Below are 18,242 nucleotides of genomic sequence, written 5' to 3' on the forward strand. Positions count from 1 at the left end.
CTCTCAAACACTGCACCACCAGGGAAGCCCTCATTTTATTTTTTTAGTGTTGAATAGTATTTCATTATCTGTATAGACCATACTTTGTTTATCTGTTCACCTACTGAAGGACATCTTGGTTGCTTCCAACTTTTGGCAGTTGTGAATAAAGCTGCTATAAACATCTGTGTGCCAGTTTTAATGTGGACATAAGTTTTCAGATTATTTAGATAAATATCAAGGAACATGATTTCTGAGACATGGTAAGAGTGTGTTTAGTTTTGTAAGAAACCACCAAACACTCTTCTGGTGTGGCTGTACCTATGAATGAGAGCCCCTGTTCCACATCCTCACCAGCATTTGGTGGTGGTAGTGTTCTGGATTTTGGCCATTCTAACAGGTGTGTAGTGGTATCTCGGTGTCATTTTAATTTGCATTTGCCTGCTGATATATGATGTGGAGCATCTTTTCACATGCTTATTTGCCATCTGTATGTCTTCTTCGGTCAGGTGTCTGTTAAAGTCTTTGGCTCATTTTAAAATCAGGTTGTGTGTTTTCTTATTGTTGAGTTTTAAGAGTTCTTGGTAAATTTTGGATAATAGTCCTTTATCAGATATGTCTTTTGCAAATCTTTTCTCCCAGGCTGTGGTTTGTCTTATCATTCTCTTTTGTCTTTCACAGAGCAGAAGTTTTTAATTTTAATGAAATCTGGCCTTTTGGTAATTTCTTTCATGCATCATGCCTTTGGTGCTGTATCTAAAAAGTCATTGCCATACTCAAGGTCATCTAGGTTTTCTCCTATGTTATCTTCTAAGAGTTTTATAGTTCTGTGTTTTACATTTAGTTTTGTGATCCATTTTGAGCTAGTTTGTGTGAAGGGTATGAGGTCTGTGTCTAGATTCATTTTTTTTTTTGCATGATACGATATGCAACGTGCAGTTGTTCCAGAACCATTAGTTGAAAAGACTGTCTTTCTGCCATTGTCCTCCTTTGTCAAAGTTCAGTTGATTATATTTATGTGGGTCTATTTCTGGGCTTTTGTAGTTTTTCTCATATAGATCTTGTACATATTTTGTTAGATTTATGTCTCAGTATTTCATTTTTTTGAGTTCTGTGCAAATGTTTCTAATTTCAAATTCTACTTGTTTGCAATTAACTTTTGTGTATTAACCTTGTATCCTGCAACCTTGCTCTAATTGCTCCTAAAACCTTTTAAGATGATGGCAGTCCCACATTTCTTGTCTTTTCTTGTCTTCTTGTGGCTTTCTTCCACTGCTCCTTGTATCTCTAGCCTACTAGAAGGCACAATATAATGTGATTTGAATATTCAATTCAGCTGTACAAGATAAAAAAAAATGGGATGATGAAACATAAGAAATGTTGAGCATAGGTAGTAAGCTAATAGCTTATGAGGTATAGGTGTAATTCATAGGCTGTGTTAAGTATAGATATGCGGGACTTCCCTCCCTGGTGGTCCTGTGGTTAAGATTCTGCGCTTCCACTGCAGGGGGCGCAGGTTTCGATCCCTGGTGGGAACTAAGATCCTGCATGCTGTGCAGCCAATAAAAAAAAAGGATATGCGTAAGTAGTTTGAGAAACAAAGGCAGAATTCAGAAGTTGTGTTAAATATACATAATAAGTAAGTTAGTAACCTATAAAATGTACCAAGATAAAGCGACTAAATGGCACATATGATAGAATAGACAAGTTTTATTTATTCAGTAGAAGGGTAGACTAAGTCATAATCTTGCCACTTCAGGGCTGATCGCTGTGTTGTCCCTAAACTGACCACCTGCTAATAACATCCAGTACGGTCCCATTTTGGCCCAAAGAACTGTGCCCAAGAAATGCAAATAAAACCTATAGCTCTTCACCAAGTTAATTGGCAAGCTACAGCTTTGGCCAGGCACAACTGCCTCTGTGTCTCTCCCATTAATTCCTGGTACCTTCTGTCTGGGCCACTGGCTTACATCTCAACTCTGGTTCTTATAGCACACCGTCATGGGGAAGGCTGATATGGGCAGAAAGAGCAGGATTTGGATACCATGATCCTGCCACTCTCCCCCTATCTTAAGTATGTTAACTTAGTTTATTGCTTTCTTTCCCCTTGCTTATCACTGTGTGTTTTTAATTTTTTTAGTAAATTGTGTGAATGGAGCATTTTAATTTGGTCTGTGAGCCCTCTGGGTTAGCTTGCTTGGTAATGTGTTCAAGGTAATTTTCCACTTGGCAGTACTCTTCACTTTGAACTTCAGTAATCCTCCCTCACAGTCTGAGATTTTAAGCGAATGCTTAAAATCCCTATCTGGTTGAGGGACTGATAACAAGCTGTGAAAGGAGTGTTAAATTATGGTGATTCTATGATAATCTTAAGGACCTTGTCCACAATGAAGGAATTATGAGAACCTGTCTCTCACCTCTAGAATGGGCCCTTCCGAAGTAAACCCAGGAAAACTGAGCAAATCCCAGTTTATCTGGGAAGAAGCGTAGGAGGGTGTGCGTAGGAGGGAGGCTCCTGTCCTACTTAAATTCTCTCCTTTTCAAAGCTGAGGTTGGAGGTACTTATTGGCTAGGATAGTGACCTTCAAATAGTTTTGCTTATATATTCCCATGCACAGTTTTAAGTTGACATTTAAAATTTCTCATTATAAGCTTAAATAGTTGGAAAAGATATAATTTCTGGTATATTATGAATGCTGACATTTTGAAATAAAACCGTTACATCAGTCTTTTAAACATATCTAATAAAATGTAAATTCCATATGATTTTTAAGAAACATTTTCTTATGAACATTTTCAAACACAAAAGGAAAAATAATAAAACAAACTCCCACATACTTTTTACCCAATACAAACAACCATCAACTTCCACCATTCTTATTTATATTCTCTTTCACTTTTCTTCTTGGAGTATTTTAAAGCAAATCCAAATAATATTTTATTTAAAGATAGTTTGGTTCATATCTCTAACAGATAATATTTATCATAACAATACCTTTTATCCATACCCAATAAAATGATTTCCTTGATACCAATAATACCCAGTTTGTGTTCAAATATCACCAGTTGCCTCAAAAATGTATGTCTTATTAAAGTTGGTTTGTTCAAATCAGGATCTAAACAAGGTTTATGCATTGCATTTGGTTGATATGATTCTTCAGTCTCTTTTCATTTGTAACATTTCTCCCTCCTCTTTATTCTGTGCCATGTCATTTAACATGTAACATGTTTCTCTCCCTTCCCGCATTTCTCACAAACTAGAAATTAGATCTAAATATTTGATTTCATTCAGTGTTTGTGACGAGAATGCTTTATAGATGGTCCTATGTTTATAATTCCTGTGGAGTCATATAAGGAGAAACAATTTCTGATTGTCTTAGTGACATATTAATATGTTTCAGTGGTATAGGTGATATCAGTCAGATTCATCTAAGTTTCCCATCACTCTTTGATCTAATAATGACAGACATTACCTGGACAAACATTACCTGCATCCATTATTTCATTATGGTTTGCACTATGGTGATTTGCTAATTCTTTTATTCCATCTACATGTATTAGCTATGATTCTTCTATGAAGAAGAATTTTCTCTCATCATCTATATGGTTATCCTGAATTATAGCCCATTTAGGAAAGCAGGAAAAGTACATTTATTATTTTTCAGAACAGTAAGTTGGTGCCCTAGCAAGTAACAAAGGTGAATTATGAAATAATGAAGTTATAAAATTTTATTTTAGTATTAGGTACTCGTGGATTTTTATATGTTTAATGTTTCAATCCTTTACTTTTTGTATGTTCAGAGTGCCCCATCTTTGGCCAGTGGAATCCCCTTCATGTTGGTTCCTATGTCCTTTTGACATGCCCCACTTGTCTCTGATAACTTCCTGTTTTCAGGCATGACAAGATGTCACATGTTCATGGAACATTTTGGCCCCAGGCCTGAATGCTACAGAGATTTTAAAACATTAAAAATATTAACAAGCTCTTCTTCAACAGTTGAAATTTTTACATCCTTCTTTTTTCTCCTTAAACTTATTTCCACTCCATTTCTTTTTTTTTTTAAATTGAAGTATAGGTGATTTACAATATTGTGTTAATTTCAGGTGTACAGCAAAGTGATTTGGTTATACATATACATGTATATGTCTATATTCTTTTTAAAATTCTTTTCCATTATAGTTTATTACAAGATATTGAATATAGTTCCCTGTGCTATACAGTAAATCCTTGCTGTTTTATCTATCTACTCCATTTCTTATCTTTTATGCTTGAAAGTCTTTAATTGGCTAGTCTAAGATACAATTACAACAAATTTTTTAAATGTCCTATGACCATAAGGTTGTAAGTATTGGAAAATTTCCCTAGGATTTAATTTTTATTATAATTATTTTTAGTATACACTTATTCAAAGCAGCTTGGATATAGTGCCATTTTTGATATTCTTTAAATACAAAAAGTAAAAATTATTGGAAATATATATATTAATGATATAGGTTAGTGGGGAGCACTTATAATTTCTTTATTAAAGGAATAGTGGAGTTGTCCCTTGGTTTGAGGCCCTGGAATGGGCATAAAAGGAATGCCTTTCTTTTGTAAAATGGCAGAATGGAGACTTTCCAAGGACAAATTATAGTTGGGACAGGCAGCCTCTTGGGCAGATGCCTTTTAGGAAAGCATATATCTGGAAGCCAAGGATCTGGAAATTGATTTACTTAAAACTATTCACACTTGCATGCCCCTTGCAAAGTCTCCATGTACTGTTGGTCATTGATACTCAGTGCCCTGACTTGAAGACCCTCAAGCCTCTCCTCTTTAATAGCTGACACTTGGTATCTATTGTGTTGCAAGTACATCAACTTTATGAAGTGGCTACCATTCTTTTCTTTTTTTTTAAAGTTTTCCCAAGCAATTTATTGACATTTTTCTTGAGAATTTTCAAAGAAATAATAGAAAAATCAAGCAAAATATTTTTTCTATACAAAATATTTTTCTGTACATGGTTAACAGTAAAATTATGAACTAGGAAACTTGTGTGACAGATCTTACTTCTCTCCTTTCTACCTTCTTTTCCCACTTTCTACGTGCCTCTATTTATTCATTCTTTCCCCAAGTGGTTTCATGCAATCCTTTCCAGTTGAAGAAAGAAATAGAACTGATAAAAATCATTTGCACCAAGGTACTAGTGAATTAAAGTATTCAATATTCTTCTTCGAAAATTTGTACTGCAAAAGAAACAGGCACTAAGGAATGTTGAAACTCCTGACAGCATAATTCTTTAAATATGCAAATAAATTTCTCCCACAATTTGCTTTTACTATCTGAAGTGGCTACCATCCTTAACCCCATTTTACAAATGATGGAACCTGATGCACAAAGAGGTTATATGACTTGTCCAAAGTGTCACGGCCAGTGAATGGGCAGCAGGGTTTTAAACCCAGACACTCTGGCTCTAGTGTCCAGGCTCATAACCACTGTGAACTTGAATGCTTTTTTAAAAAACCAGGGGAAGAGCAGATCTATTAGAGGAGAACTCGTATTCATGTCAAATTGTTAACGGATGGGAAGCAAAGAAAAATAGTGGTTTTTCAGTGTGTCAGTGAATAAACTCTACCTATGTTAACAAAACATAAGGCAGTGGCTTTTTCTGTACTCTACTAAAATACCATAGTATTTAACGTTAGTCAAATTAAAATTAACACATTTTTATTTCTTTAATTTCTAATTAACAATTAGTTCTCATTTAATTAGTAATGTGCCACAATGTTATCTGAAAACCTACTGTAGTCTGCGTATTCTACTTAACCTGTTAATACATTCTACTTTTAGTGAGGATGACACTGTTTTTAAAGTAACATTACAGAAGAAATATTGCACTTAATAATGGTAATGATTTCACACTTACATAACTCATTCCACCTAAAAGCATCCAGAAGGTGTTTTATGTGAAAAAAAAAACTATAACCATCACTAAAATGATTACCTCTTTTGGTGAAGATTGGGATTGTAATCATTCATTAAGTAAAAAGTAAAGCTATTGCTATATTTCAAGAGATATTTTTGAGTATTTCAGTGCAAATTTTTTTTATTTTTTAATAATTGGATTATATAATAAACACACCAGGATACTCAAGGGATTTCCTTCTGCAAGGTGATTTACTCTCTAATCATATGATTTTCCTTTCTATGTGCAGTTGGATTTTTTCACTTATAAGCTTTCCCCAAATAAGAAGAGCCTGATCTATGAGAACTGAGCAGGCAATGGTTTTTGTGGAAGCTCAGCCCTCCTATTGTGAGACTTAAAGCGGGAGGGAGACTGTGAAGGGCAACAGCCCTTTAGTCTCCAGTTGGAAGACCAGAGGAGTGCTGGGCAGAGAAAAGTACCTTCTCTTATTAAACTATGTAGAAAGAGATACCTTTTCTTACTTTGATAGTGATTCAGATTCACCTAACATTTAATGGATGTCTACCATGTGGCAAGCACTATGCTAAACACTTTCACATTCACAGTTTTGTTTATTTAATCCTCATAACCATGCGGATAACTGGTTTTGCAAATGAGAGGACCGAAGCTCAGAAAGGTTATAAGATTCAAGGTGACATAGCTAGAAAGTGGCAGAGAAAGACATGATCTTATGTGTTATTGATATGTAATACTTGTGAGTATAAGTTATATTATAGTTCTTTTATTCTTCCATAAGCTTAACTAGCAGCAAGTCTAGCATCACACCCTTTGAGCTTCCTGTGTTGTAGATTATCTAAGGAGTTAATCATAGTTCAAGAAGGTAGTCCTTCAGGTTCCCTCTCCCAGATGAGGAGACTGTTGGCCAGTTTGTCTCTTTTTGCTGCTGGTGCTTTTGGTGTTACTGTGGTTGCCATAGCTCCTTACTGACCCACATCAACACTACTGATCCCATTGCCTTCCATCATCTGACTGGCTCTACTGGTCCATGCTTCAGGAAAGTCTTTCTGGCTCTAGTTCTAGCTCAGCCTGCAGGCTGACCTGGTCTTTGAAAGAGGGGTATCAGGATTCTCCATAGAAACAAAACCAACAGGATGTATGTGTGTGTGTATATAAATGCACACACATTAATTAATATATAATTTTACATACATTAATAATATATTAAATAGTACATTATATATATACATATGTATATGTACGTGTGTGTGTGTATATATATATATATAGAGAGAGAGAGAGAGAGAGAGAGAGAGAGATTGATTGATTGATTGATTTACCTTAAGGAATTGTCTTATGTGATTGGGGAAGCTTGGTGAGCCTAAAAGGACCCAAAGACCCAAATTACTGGACTCTCAATTCAATTTAGATTCCAAGCCATCCTAGTGTTCTTTCCATTTCTTAAGTCTAAGCCAATGTCATATATTTTAGGTTTTTGAAAGCAACTTATTTCAAGGAATATCAGGAGTTTCAGGATTAGGTTCAATTGCAAACCACAAAGACCCAAATTAACATTGTTTTGCACAGCTCGAAATTTATTTCTAATGTAAAAGTCTGGAGGTAGGTAGTCTAGAGTTGGTATGGTACTCCATGTTGTCAGAGATTCAAACTGCTTCCATCTTCCCTGGGGCATGGTTTTCATTCCTAGCATCATATCAAAGATAAAGATGACCTGTCTAGTGCCAGCCTTCATGTTTTCATTCTAGGTAGCAGAAAGGAGAGAAAAGAAAGATGAACTCACCTGCATAGATTGTTTCCACTAATATTTGATTGGCCAGGCTTGTTTTATATGGCTTTACCAAGTCGTAAGGAAGACTAGAAAATAGTCTTTATTTTGGGCAGCCATATGCCTCAGTTAAAAATCAGGGATTCTGGTATCATAGCAGAAGGAAGGAATGGATAGAATGGTTGTTGGCAGACAGCTGTCTCTACCACAGAGAATTTATACAAGTATTAGAAGAAATTAATATATGGACAAATTAGGACATTGAAATTTTGTTGCATTTGAAACATTCTTAACAAAGCAGCCAAAAAATTTTTTAAAGTCATATAACTCACCTGTTCCGAACACTCCATGGACTCTCTAATTCACTTAAAGTCCTGACAGTGTCCTAAAGGCCCTATGTTATCTCCACCCCCTCACCCCCATTGTCTTTCTAACCTCATCACAACTACAATTTCTTCTTTTTCACCTATTCATCTACTTGTGCTGTTCCTCACATCTGCCAGATATACCCCACCTTACGGCCTTCTTACTCTTTCCTGGGTATTGGATGGCTACTTTCCTTGACTCTTTCAAGTCTTTGCCCAGATATTACCACCTCAGAGAAGCCTATGCTGACAAACCTAGTTAAAATTGCAATTCCCTCCACCTTCATATTCCCAAACTATCCTTCCTAATCAGTCTTTTTCCATAGCATTTATCATTTAACCTCTTACGACGTATTGATATCTTATGTTTATTATTTATCATCTGCCTCCGCTAGAACGTAAGCTCCACAAGGGCACGATATTTTCTGCTTTGTTAACTAAAAAAATTCTGAGTGCCTAGAACAATGACAAGTACGTTGTAGGTGCTCAAGAAATAACCTGTGGATGAATGAATGCGTTTATTTCAGAATATCAGAAAAAAGGTAAAGTAGATTTTTTATTACCTTACAAGTAATATATCCTTCCCTTAGTTGTGGTATGTCATGTTACCTTGGGACTCCTCCTTACCTTAGTGGGGTACTCAGACCTGAGACTTTGCAGCTATTTGTATCAGCGTGTGAATGGGGTGATTATACCCTGGAAAGAACCCTATGACATTCATTGATATCATTTCTTATGAACATATTGTTTTGGTCTTAAGAAAGTTTAGGTTGTCTGTGTGCATTATTCAAGATGTCTAGGTTACAAATAGAATCCCAACTCAAACTAGCTTAAACAAACAAAAACGAATCTGCTGACTCACATACCCAGGAAACTCAAGAGATGTGGTTGTTTTTAATAGCAAAGTTCAGGGATTCAAATGTTGTCATCAGGAATCTCTCACTTTTTAATCTCTCTCCATCTCTTTTTCTTTCATCTGTTTTTGCTTCATTCTCAATGGTAGAAGTTTACATTGTTCTTAAAGCTAGCAATTCTAAAGAACAGAGCACTAGTTTGTCTTCTCCATCTAAACTCTGATTCCCCCCTGTGCCTGGGGAAGGTATGTTGATTGTCTAGCCTTGGATACATTCACTTCCAGGAAAGCATGGCCACATAATTCCCAACAGAATCAAGGGGAAGGTAGCTTCCAAAAAAGGAAGGAGAAAGGGCAAAAAAAAAAAAAAAAAGCATTGTGCTGCACTTTTCAATAACATACGCCTCATGTTAAGTTTGTATAATTAGCGATGTTTTAGCAAATAGCAAAAATTAAAATACTTTGCAACAAATTATCATTTTTCTCTTAAATAGGATTATACTTATCAAAGACTTAGATTCATAGTTTTGTCTTCCTTTAGGCTCTCATCTCTGTTCGTTTCTAATGAGATTTCACATTTAGCAGCGGCTACATGCTCTAGAACATGATGGGAAGTAAATTGTGATTAACGCCCAGCCTCAGTTAATAACCCAGGAGGATTTTACATTTTAAATTAAATAACGTTCTTCCTCATTTTAAGCTGACAATGACAGAAGATCACAGAGCAGCGCTTTCTCAGTCTCCTTTGTCACCCTTGACTAAAGCCACGGAGGTATCACAGCGAAGCAACCCTGAAGACACCTTCAATGGGGATACCGTTCACCCAATTTACAAATATATTTCGAATGATTTACCAAGGTAAGAATATTATTTCAGCAGCTTAAACTGAATTCTGAAGGGGATAAAAGTGCTTAAAGAAGGTTGTCTATGTAAATGCTCAATATTTAGTAGAGATTATGTCAAACATAACTTGGAGATGTGATGGTTGTTGCCTGGGTTACAGCCCTTCCATTTGTTTTTTTTTCTATTTTATGGGAAGAAAAAAGATAGATGATGCAATAAACATAAATTATTCCTAGAGTCTGACTTGTGGACAGGTAGGATAGTGATAATAACAGGAATGGCAAGGCAGACGATATTTGCTATGTACCACTCACCATGCTGAGTGCTTAACCTGCGTTATATTTATTTAGTACTCAAAACAACTCTGGGAGGAATGTAAGGCAGACAGTATTTTAGACATCTCCATTTTATATATGAGGAAACAAAGACCTAGAGAGGTTCATTAAGATCACACAGCTGCTAGGTAGAGAAGGTACAGTTTGAACCCGAATGTATCTAACTCCACAGCCAAAATTCAACTATTATATCCTACTGCACTTCTCAGAAATATAAAGCAGAGGAGACAAGAGGTATTTTTCCTGTGTTTCTTCTCTATTAGAAAGTGAAAGAACAAAAAAGTGTCTGTCAGGTATTGACTATTGGCTGGCTAAACGTGATGCCATAGTTTTTACATTAAAAAGAAAATGTGGACTATAAAAGCATTGAAGAAACTTCTTAAATTAGGGATTGTGTTAATCTCCTTACAGAAGTGCTAGGTCATGTTTATATCTTAGAACAGATTGATTTTTTTTTATATGTCACTAAGTTTTAGGTGAAAGTGAAATCTAGACTTTCAGCTAACCTTTGCTTTGCCTTATTCCTCTGAGCTATGAGTGCATATTAGCAACATATGAGATCATTGACACAGTGTGCTAGCTATATGGCTAGATAATTTTTAGAAAATCATTACCTAGTGGTTATATTGTAGAGACATAGTTTTCTCATGATAGTTCCTCCCAATTGACAGTGGAAAAAACATTGGTTCCTCCCAATAAGACAATGGAAAAAAATTTCTAAATAGAATTTTTAAGTAGTCCTTTATACAAATGCCAATGCTAATATAATGTGTATTTGCACATTTTTTATTGCTTTTAGAATTTATTTTTACCAATTTTCCTTTTCAAAATAGTACTACATTCACTTTTTATTCTATCTTTTGTGAAACTGTAATTTTATTTATTCAGTTTCTTTCTGCTTTTTTCTCATATTCCTTCTTAGATTCTGAGTCTCTAACTCTGGTTTTATTTGCCCTTTTTTTAACACGTCAGTCTTTTATTTTCATGTGACACTTTTCCTACCACCTGGTTTTTATAGTTTGTTTAAATGTGCTTCTTCTATTTCTTTGTCTGGATCCTAACTTCTTTTCTGTCACTATTGTCTGTTACCAGCGACTTTGATTATGGTGTACCTAGGAAATCAAGTAACCCTCTCTGGGCAATTGAATAGAAAGTCAAAGACAATGCCCAGAGGTCTTTTACTTTCATGAAAAAGAAAATGATGAGTTTCAACCTGAAAGGGGTCAAGTTCATAAAGGCGAATGATAATCTAAGATCCATTGGTATTAATATGATTATCAGTGAGAGGCAATTTTCTCTATGAGTAAAGACATTTTCCCCCTGATTGAGGTTAAAACTTCTCTTGTCTCATCCTTTTTTTCCTTGCCACCTTTCTTCCGCCATCTTTGTGATCTTTTTATGAAAAATAATTATTAAAATATAGTCAATTTGTTGTTCCTTTACTTATATTACAGAGATTGTGCTTTTCTTCACTAATTAACACGTTGTACATGTACAAATTCTGCCCACATATATTAAATCCATTCTTTGCAACCATGCAGTGATGAGTCACTTTATTCTCATGTTATTATCTGTGGTTTTAATTTACTTTTTATTATATTTATATTATCCTTATTTTCTCTTGTTCTTGTGTTCTTACAGTGTTTTTCCTCTGTCACTTCATGTTACATTTGTATGTAATACGGTAAAAATTGCTGTGCCAGGAGGCTTCCCCCCACAAAAGATAACTAATCACCAACAGTGTGAGTTCAATACCAAAGAAGGTCTGATCCTCCCATTTTACGACTTACCACTAGGAGGCCAGATGACTGGAAAAGTCTAGCTTCATTCCTGTGGCTACTTCAAGGAAACAACATAATGAGAAACTTTTCCTACCCAGCTGTAGTCTGTTGTGTTCTCAGGTGAACTGGAACAGGGTGTTGGCCTTTGAGGCATGAAGCAGAATCAATTATTTATTGATAACAGGTATCTAGGGGTAGTTCTGCTATATTTATAGAAGGTTTCTCTAAATGCTGAGGTAGAAGATTTCCAAATTAAAATTGCATTTTAAAACTAACAGAATGTTCTAAACAATTAATATCTTTCTATCCCACATATAAAATATTTTTAAATAATTTTTAGCTGATGATCATCTAAGACAGTAATTTCATGATTTTCTTTTTGTAAAATATTTATTTATTTGGCTGCACTGGGTCTTAGCGGCAGCATGCGGGATCTTTGTTGTGGCATGTGGGATCTTTAGTTGTGGTTTGTGGGATCTTTTAGTTGCAGCATGTGGGATCTTTACTTGTGGGACACAGGATCTCTAATTGCAGCACTTGGGATCTATTTCCCTGACTAGGGATTGAACCCAGGCCCCCTGCATTGGGATTGCGGAGTCTTAGCCACTGGACCACCAGGGAAGTCCCTAATGATTTTCTTTTCTTTTCTTTCCTTTTTTTTTACATCTTTATTGGAGTACAATTGCTTTACAATGTTGTGTTAATTTCTGCTGTAAAACAAAGTGAATCAGCTGTATGTATTCTTTTTTTTTTTTTTTTTTTTTTTGCGGTACACGGGCCTCTCACTGTCGTGGCCTCTCCCGTTGCAGAGCACAGGCTCCGGACGCGCAGGCTCAGCGGCCATGGCTCACGGGCCCAGCCGCTCCGCGGCATGTGGGATCTTCCCGGACCGGGGCATGAACCCGTGTCCCCTGCATCAGCAGGCGGACTCTCAACCACTGCGCCACCAGGGAAGCCCTGTATGTATTCTTAATAGAATGTTATATTGCTTTTTTTATCCCGCTTGCAGCTGAGTGTAATAACAACTCTTTTAGTTCCCTGAGGGGACAAATTATTTTTAGTACATTACATTAGGACTTAAATCAGTTTTAAAAGTGAATTGCCAACAACTTCTTCTTATAGATTATCTGGGTTGCTTTTTCACAGACAAATCTTGCTTTCAAGGAGACTAACAGTGCCTAATCTATTCATTCATTTTTTATGTCATTTTAGTTATCTTGGCTATTCTGAATTGGAATCAGTCAGACTATTTTTGAAATATAAACATTTGGTTATATCGCCTTTTCTAGGGACAGTTTAAGTTTAGTAATCTCATCATTCCAAAGATGAGCTGTCAGTTCCCACCATGGGATGAGCAGCAGAACGAAGTGAGGGGAACACTGCCCAGTGGTTAATGAAGCAAGACAATGCTTTCACTGTTTTCAACATCCATTGACCAACAACTTACACTTTTCATAATTCATAACTTTTTCTCAGATTTTTCCTTCAAGCCATAAAAAAACTCTACATATCCAAACATTAATGTATTATTTACTTTAAAAATGTTAAAAGACTATATCGCTTCGTTTTGAAAATTTAAATTTCCTCTGGAAAATCCTTATACAATATTTATAACCTCCCCTGACTTTAGATTTAAGATGTACATTATTTTTATTCCTTTGCACTTTTGCACAAGCAGAAGTAGTATTCTTTTTTTCCTTTGGGTAGGATGATTTATGCCCTGATCCTACACTCAGATGGGTCCTTTACAAATTTTATAAATTGTTCTTCTTGTTTAGATTTCCTTCTACAAAAGCGAGCAAGTTCAATTTAACAGACATTGAATATCTCCTTTACAGTATATGTGTAATTTGAACAAATACATTAGTTATTATTCAGTCGTCGAATTACAAATAAAAATTCGACTTATGTGTTATAAAATAACTGAAAATTGCTCTGCAATCAAGGTATCTTTACCAATATTTCTAGGTCAAACTAGAATTATATTTTCTTCTGGTGTTCAGAATAAAATTTGGGGGAGATTGTTCACATATATTATTACCACTTCTATTATTCACTTTCCCTGATGTTTAAATCACACTTTATCTAGCAATTGTAGAAAGTTATTTATATCTTTAGAGGTTATTTCTTTCATCAAATTGGAGGAAAGGTAGGATGACGATTAGTGAAATCTTTGTGCTTTGTGTACTCCAGATTTTATACAAGTTTCCATGCACCAAACGTATGTGGGTTTATTTCTTTTATCTGCTATCCAGTATTTTAAGCTGGTGATTTATTATTGAATGTACTTAGGGTCATTTTCCTTCATGTTTACATTTTCTTATTTGTATTTATTCCAATTAGAGAGTTTAATTACCATTAAAATGGTAATAGGATAAAGACAAGTTTTAAAAATGACAATATTAAAAAAAACCCATAACTCTTCAGGAAGGTTTAAATGCCATGAGAATATAAAGCGAGAAATATATGCTTGTCAAATATACAGTATAAATAAATAATTTAGATGAAAATGGTTGACTACATTTAACAAAGAGACTACCAAATAATGAGGGGCTAAAGAGTGGTTGTTAGATTTGATGTACTTCATTGTATATTGTAAGTAATTGCTATCCATAAAAATTCTATGGCTTCTGTATAAGAAAAAGAGACATTTTGACAGACAACACTGGTATGAAGCGACAGCAAGCACAAATCCTTGGCAACTGTCATTATCCTGATGTTGAATTCACATCCAAACTGTGTGATAACTTAGACCTGCATGCTTGTTATTGAGCCATGATCTGTCAAAGTAGCCACGCTTCCTACTTATGAATAGAATTATTAGCCATGTGCAGATTTCTGCCATAGAACTCTAAACTCACCAAGGATGCTTTGTGTTTCAAAAAACAGGGGGAAAAGCCTCCATGTCATTGTATGCTTATGCTGAAATTTCTGGTGATGTGTTCCTGATTAAGTAAAAGTCAAATTTTTTAAAAGTAGTTTATATTTTAGCCCATATAAAATTAATTCAAAACTAGTAAAGATTTTGAATAAAATTAAAAGTAAAGCAAATGTAATTAGAAATCTAATTGTATAAGTTAGGCTACTGTTAACAGAGAGTAACAGGAAACACAACTGAAAGTGACTTTAAAAGTGAACAGTCCACTGTCTCATGTAACAGGAACTTCAGAGCTAGGGCAATTCTAGGGTTAAATTCAGTGGTTCTGCTGGGTTATCAAAGAGCCTGGCTCTTTGTATCTTGTGCTCTGCCATCCTCAGAATATTGGCTAGATCATTAGGTTTGACTCCTCCTACTTGCAAGGTTCATCACATGTTCACTCAACAATATTCAACTAAAGAAGACAGATATTTGATCATTTATATCTCTTTCTTATTAGGGCAAAAATAACCTTTCTCCAAAAGACTTCTCCTCATTTCTCATTGGCCAGAATTACTTAATTAACCAGCACAAGGCAAGGGAAATGGAACTAGCATCATTGGTGTTAGACCATTGAGTATTTACCCACTGGAGCTGATCAGGGGATGCCTTCCATGGGCATGAGAGGGTGAATATTCAAACATAACTTAGGCTTTTTATCTAAAGGGGGGAATGACTCTTAGATAAATATTCAACATTACACGACATAACTCTTAGCTTTGACTTTATTGTATTTTACTACTTAAACTGTGTATATTTCTTATCAATGGCATTTTTGTGACACACCTTTGCACGATGTCGTAATTATCAAAGAACAATTCCTGCATATTAGTTGCTAGTTGAGTATCGCAGTGAAAAGAGAGAAAACAAGGATCTTACATTGCAGAGAGGGATATGAAATCATCTTAAATCACATAATAAATCACAAAACAAACATATCAATATGCAAACCATACATAATTTCTTGCACAGGACCTGGGGGAATGACTTGAAATAAGGAGTGACTAGGATCCCGTGGGGTTAACTCCTCGCATGTGTCTTGCCAGCTTGAACAGTTTTGTAGAGATTTTCTCTATGTCCCTAACCTCTAAACTAATGATGACCCTCATGTTAGACAAGACTTTTCCTTCATAGTACTAATCATAGTGAGTAATTGTAAATTTATATTCATTACAATGTATATAACATTTCTGTTCCACTAGACAATTATTGTATTATGGAAGGGGTTTTAGAAAGTCTGAGCACTGAGTTCAGATTAATATTTATTAAATACTTACTGATTGAAAGGTGTACAATAATGGGTATAGATCAGCTTAGTGAACACCATTGACAAAAAGGCATACATGTAAGAACGGTGGAAGGCAATGTGGTGCAATTATAGCTGAGGGATATTACAGGGGGGCAATGATGGCACCACTTGGTACAATTCCTTGAGTAAGAGAGCGGCAAGCATGACTTTATTAGGAGTTTTCCTCAAGTTGCTATAAAAAGCCACTAAGATTCACTAATACTATTAAAACAGAAGAAATGAGAAGAAAAATTGCTCTTGTCAAAACTAGAATCATACCTTTAAATCTTGTCATGGTCTATTTATCTGCTTTTTCTATACTCCTCCCTGGGCATAATTTTATACTTTTAGACATTACACCATTACTTAGTTGTTGCTTTGTGAAACAAAAATTGTAAATTAGATTTAATGGAAACCACAGAGAGTAAAGCATAATTAGATCTTAGCCTGAGATATTAAGGGGGTTGTCAATTCCACAATGTTTAAGATATGTCCCTGATAATCTTTTTGATTATAGTAGAAAGCCTATATGTAGATGAGGTATAGTACTGTTTCAGAAAAGGATAAAAGCTTAGTTAATCTCTTAATGTACCTTCCAGCTTTGTAATTCTGTGATTTATCATATCCATTGTATCATACGTAGAAATTGTTTAAAAGATTCAGTAACCTAAAATTTTATAGTTTTTAATTAACCAATAGTTTTTTATCCATACTTCTTTAAGATTAAGTTTTGACATGTTTTACTTCATCTTTCTCTAAACACACATAAAATTCTTAAATATTTACATAGTTTGTATATGTTTGTAGTATAGACACACATAACCACATTTGTTCTTTTTTATGACCTAATTTCTAAAGAATTATTCAGTTGCTAAAAGAAATAATCTATTTAATCTATTTCCAATAACTGACAATAAACTAACTCAGAAGTGATGTAGCTGATGCTTTTTTTTTTTTTTTTTGTGGTACGCGGGCCTCTCATTGTTGTGGCTCTCCCTTTGCGGAGCACAGGCTCTGGATGGATGCGCAGGCTCAGCGGCCATGGCTCACGGGCCCAGCCACTCCGCGGCATGTGGGATCTTCCTGGACCGGGGCACGAACCCGCGTCCCCTGCATAGGCAGGTGGACTCTCAACCACTGCGCCACCAGGGAAGCCCAGCTGATGCTTTTTAAAAGAAATATACCAGAACATTTACATCCAAATGAATACACCCGCCTTGAAAATATCTACTTTAGGAAGTAGTAATTTATTCTAATAACAATGCCACTTCTCAAAGCACTTTCTTGAGTTCCTCTTTGGATTTGCCATCAGAAACTGTGGTTCATTCTTTAAAATAGTTTCAGTATTTAATGATGACAAAATTTAATCTTAAGTAGTTGCATTTGAATTTTCCAGAAAATAAAATATCTGGATCTAAATTTGGTGTAAAAAATGGATCGTCAAGACTGCATTATTGTATAGCTAGTGTGGTAGGCAGAAATCTAATCTGGTCCCCAAGATTTCCACCCCCTGGTATATATGCCTGGTATAATTCCCTCCTCTTGAGTGTGGGTGGGATTGTTAATGTGATAGGATGTCACTCCCATGATTAGGTTACATTATATGGCAAAGGAGATTTTTGCAGATGTAGTTAAGGCATATAATCAGTTGTCTTTGAGTTAATCAAATGGGAGATTATCCTGGGTGGGCTTGACCTAATCAGATCTACTCTTTTTTTTTAATTTTTAACATCTTTATTGGAGTATAATTGCTTTACAAGAGTGTGTTAGTTTCTGCTGTATAACAAAGTGAATCAGCTATACATATACATATATCCCCATATCCAGATCTACTCTTTAAATGAGAGTTTGGAGATCAGAGACGGAAAAGTCAGAAAGGTGAGTTCCCTTGGCTTCAAAGAAGATGATAGTAACTATGAGTTCTTTAGCTATAAGGAACTAAATTCTGGCAAAAACTGAATGAGCTTGGAAGAAGACCCTGAGCATCCGATGAGACTGCAGCCCCAGCTGACACCTTGATTTCAGCCTTATGAGATCCCGAGCAGAGGTTCCTGCTAAACTTTGCCCAGACTTCTGACCCACGGAAACTGTGCTATAATAAATAGGTGTTGTTTTAAGCCACTAAGTTTGTGGTAATTTGTTGCACAGCAATATAAAACTAATATAGGTAGATAGATAAGAAATATTTCTTAAGA

The 18,242-nt window shown here is 35.4% G+C and overlaps 1 protein-coding gene across 1 annotated transcript in view; it reads left to right on the forward strand.

The window, feature by feature from the left end:
* Nucleotides 1-9,578: 9,578 nt before the first annotated feature.
* LOC149748708 (doublecortin domain-containing protein 1-like) overlaps nucleotides 9,579-18,242 on the forward strand; it is a 66,344-nt gene continuing 57,680 nt past the window's right edge. Inside the window, exon 1 of the mRNA XM_089915015.1 lies at nucleotides 9,579-9,741. Within this exon, the coding sequence (XP_089771141.1) occupies nucleotides 9,590-9,741 (152 nt within the window). The 5' untranslated portion in view covers nucleotides 9,579-9,589. The remainder of the gene's footprint in view (nucleotides 9,742-18,242) is intronic.

The sequence above is a fragment of the Delphinapterus leucas genome, chromosome 7, assembly GCF_059928025.1.
Source record: "Delphinapterus leucas isolate spDelLeu-1000000601 "Yukka" chromosome 7, BTC_Dleu_Yukka2, whole genome shotgun sequence".
Classification (NCBI taxonomy): Eukaryota; Metazoa; Chordata; class Mammalia; order Artiodactyla; family Monodontidae; genus Delphinapterus; species Delphinapterus leucas.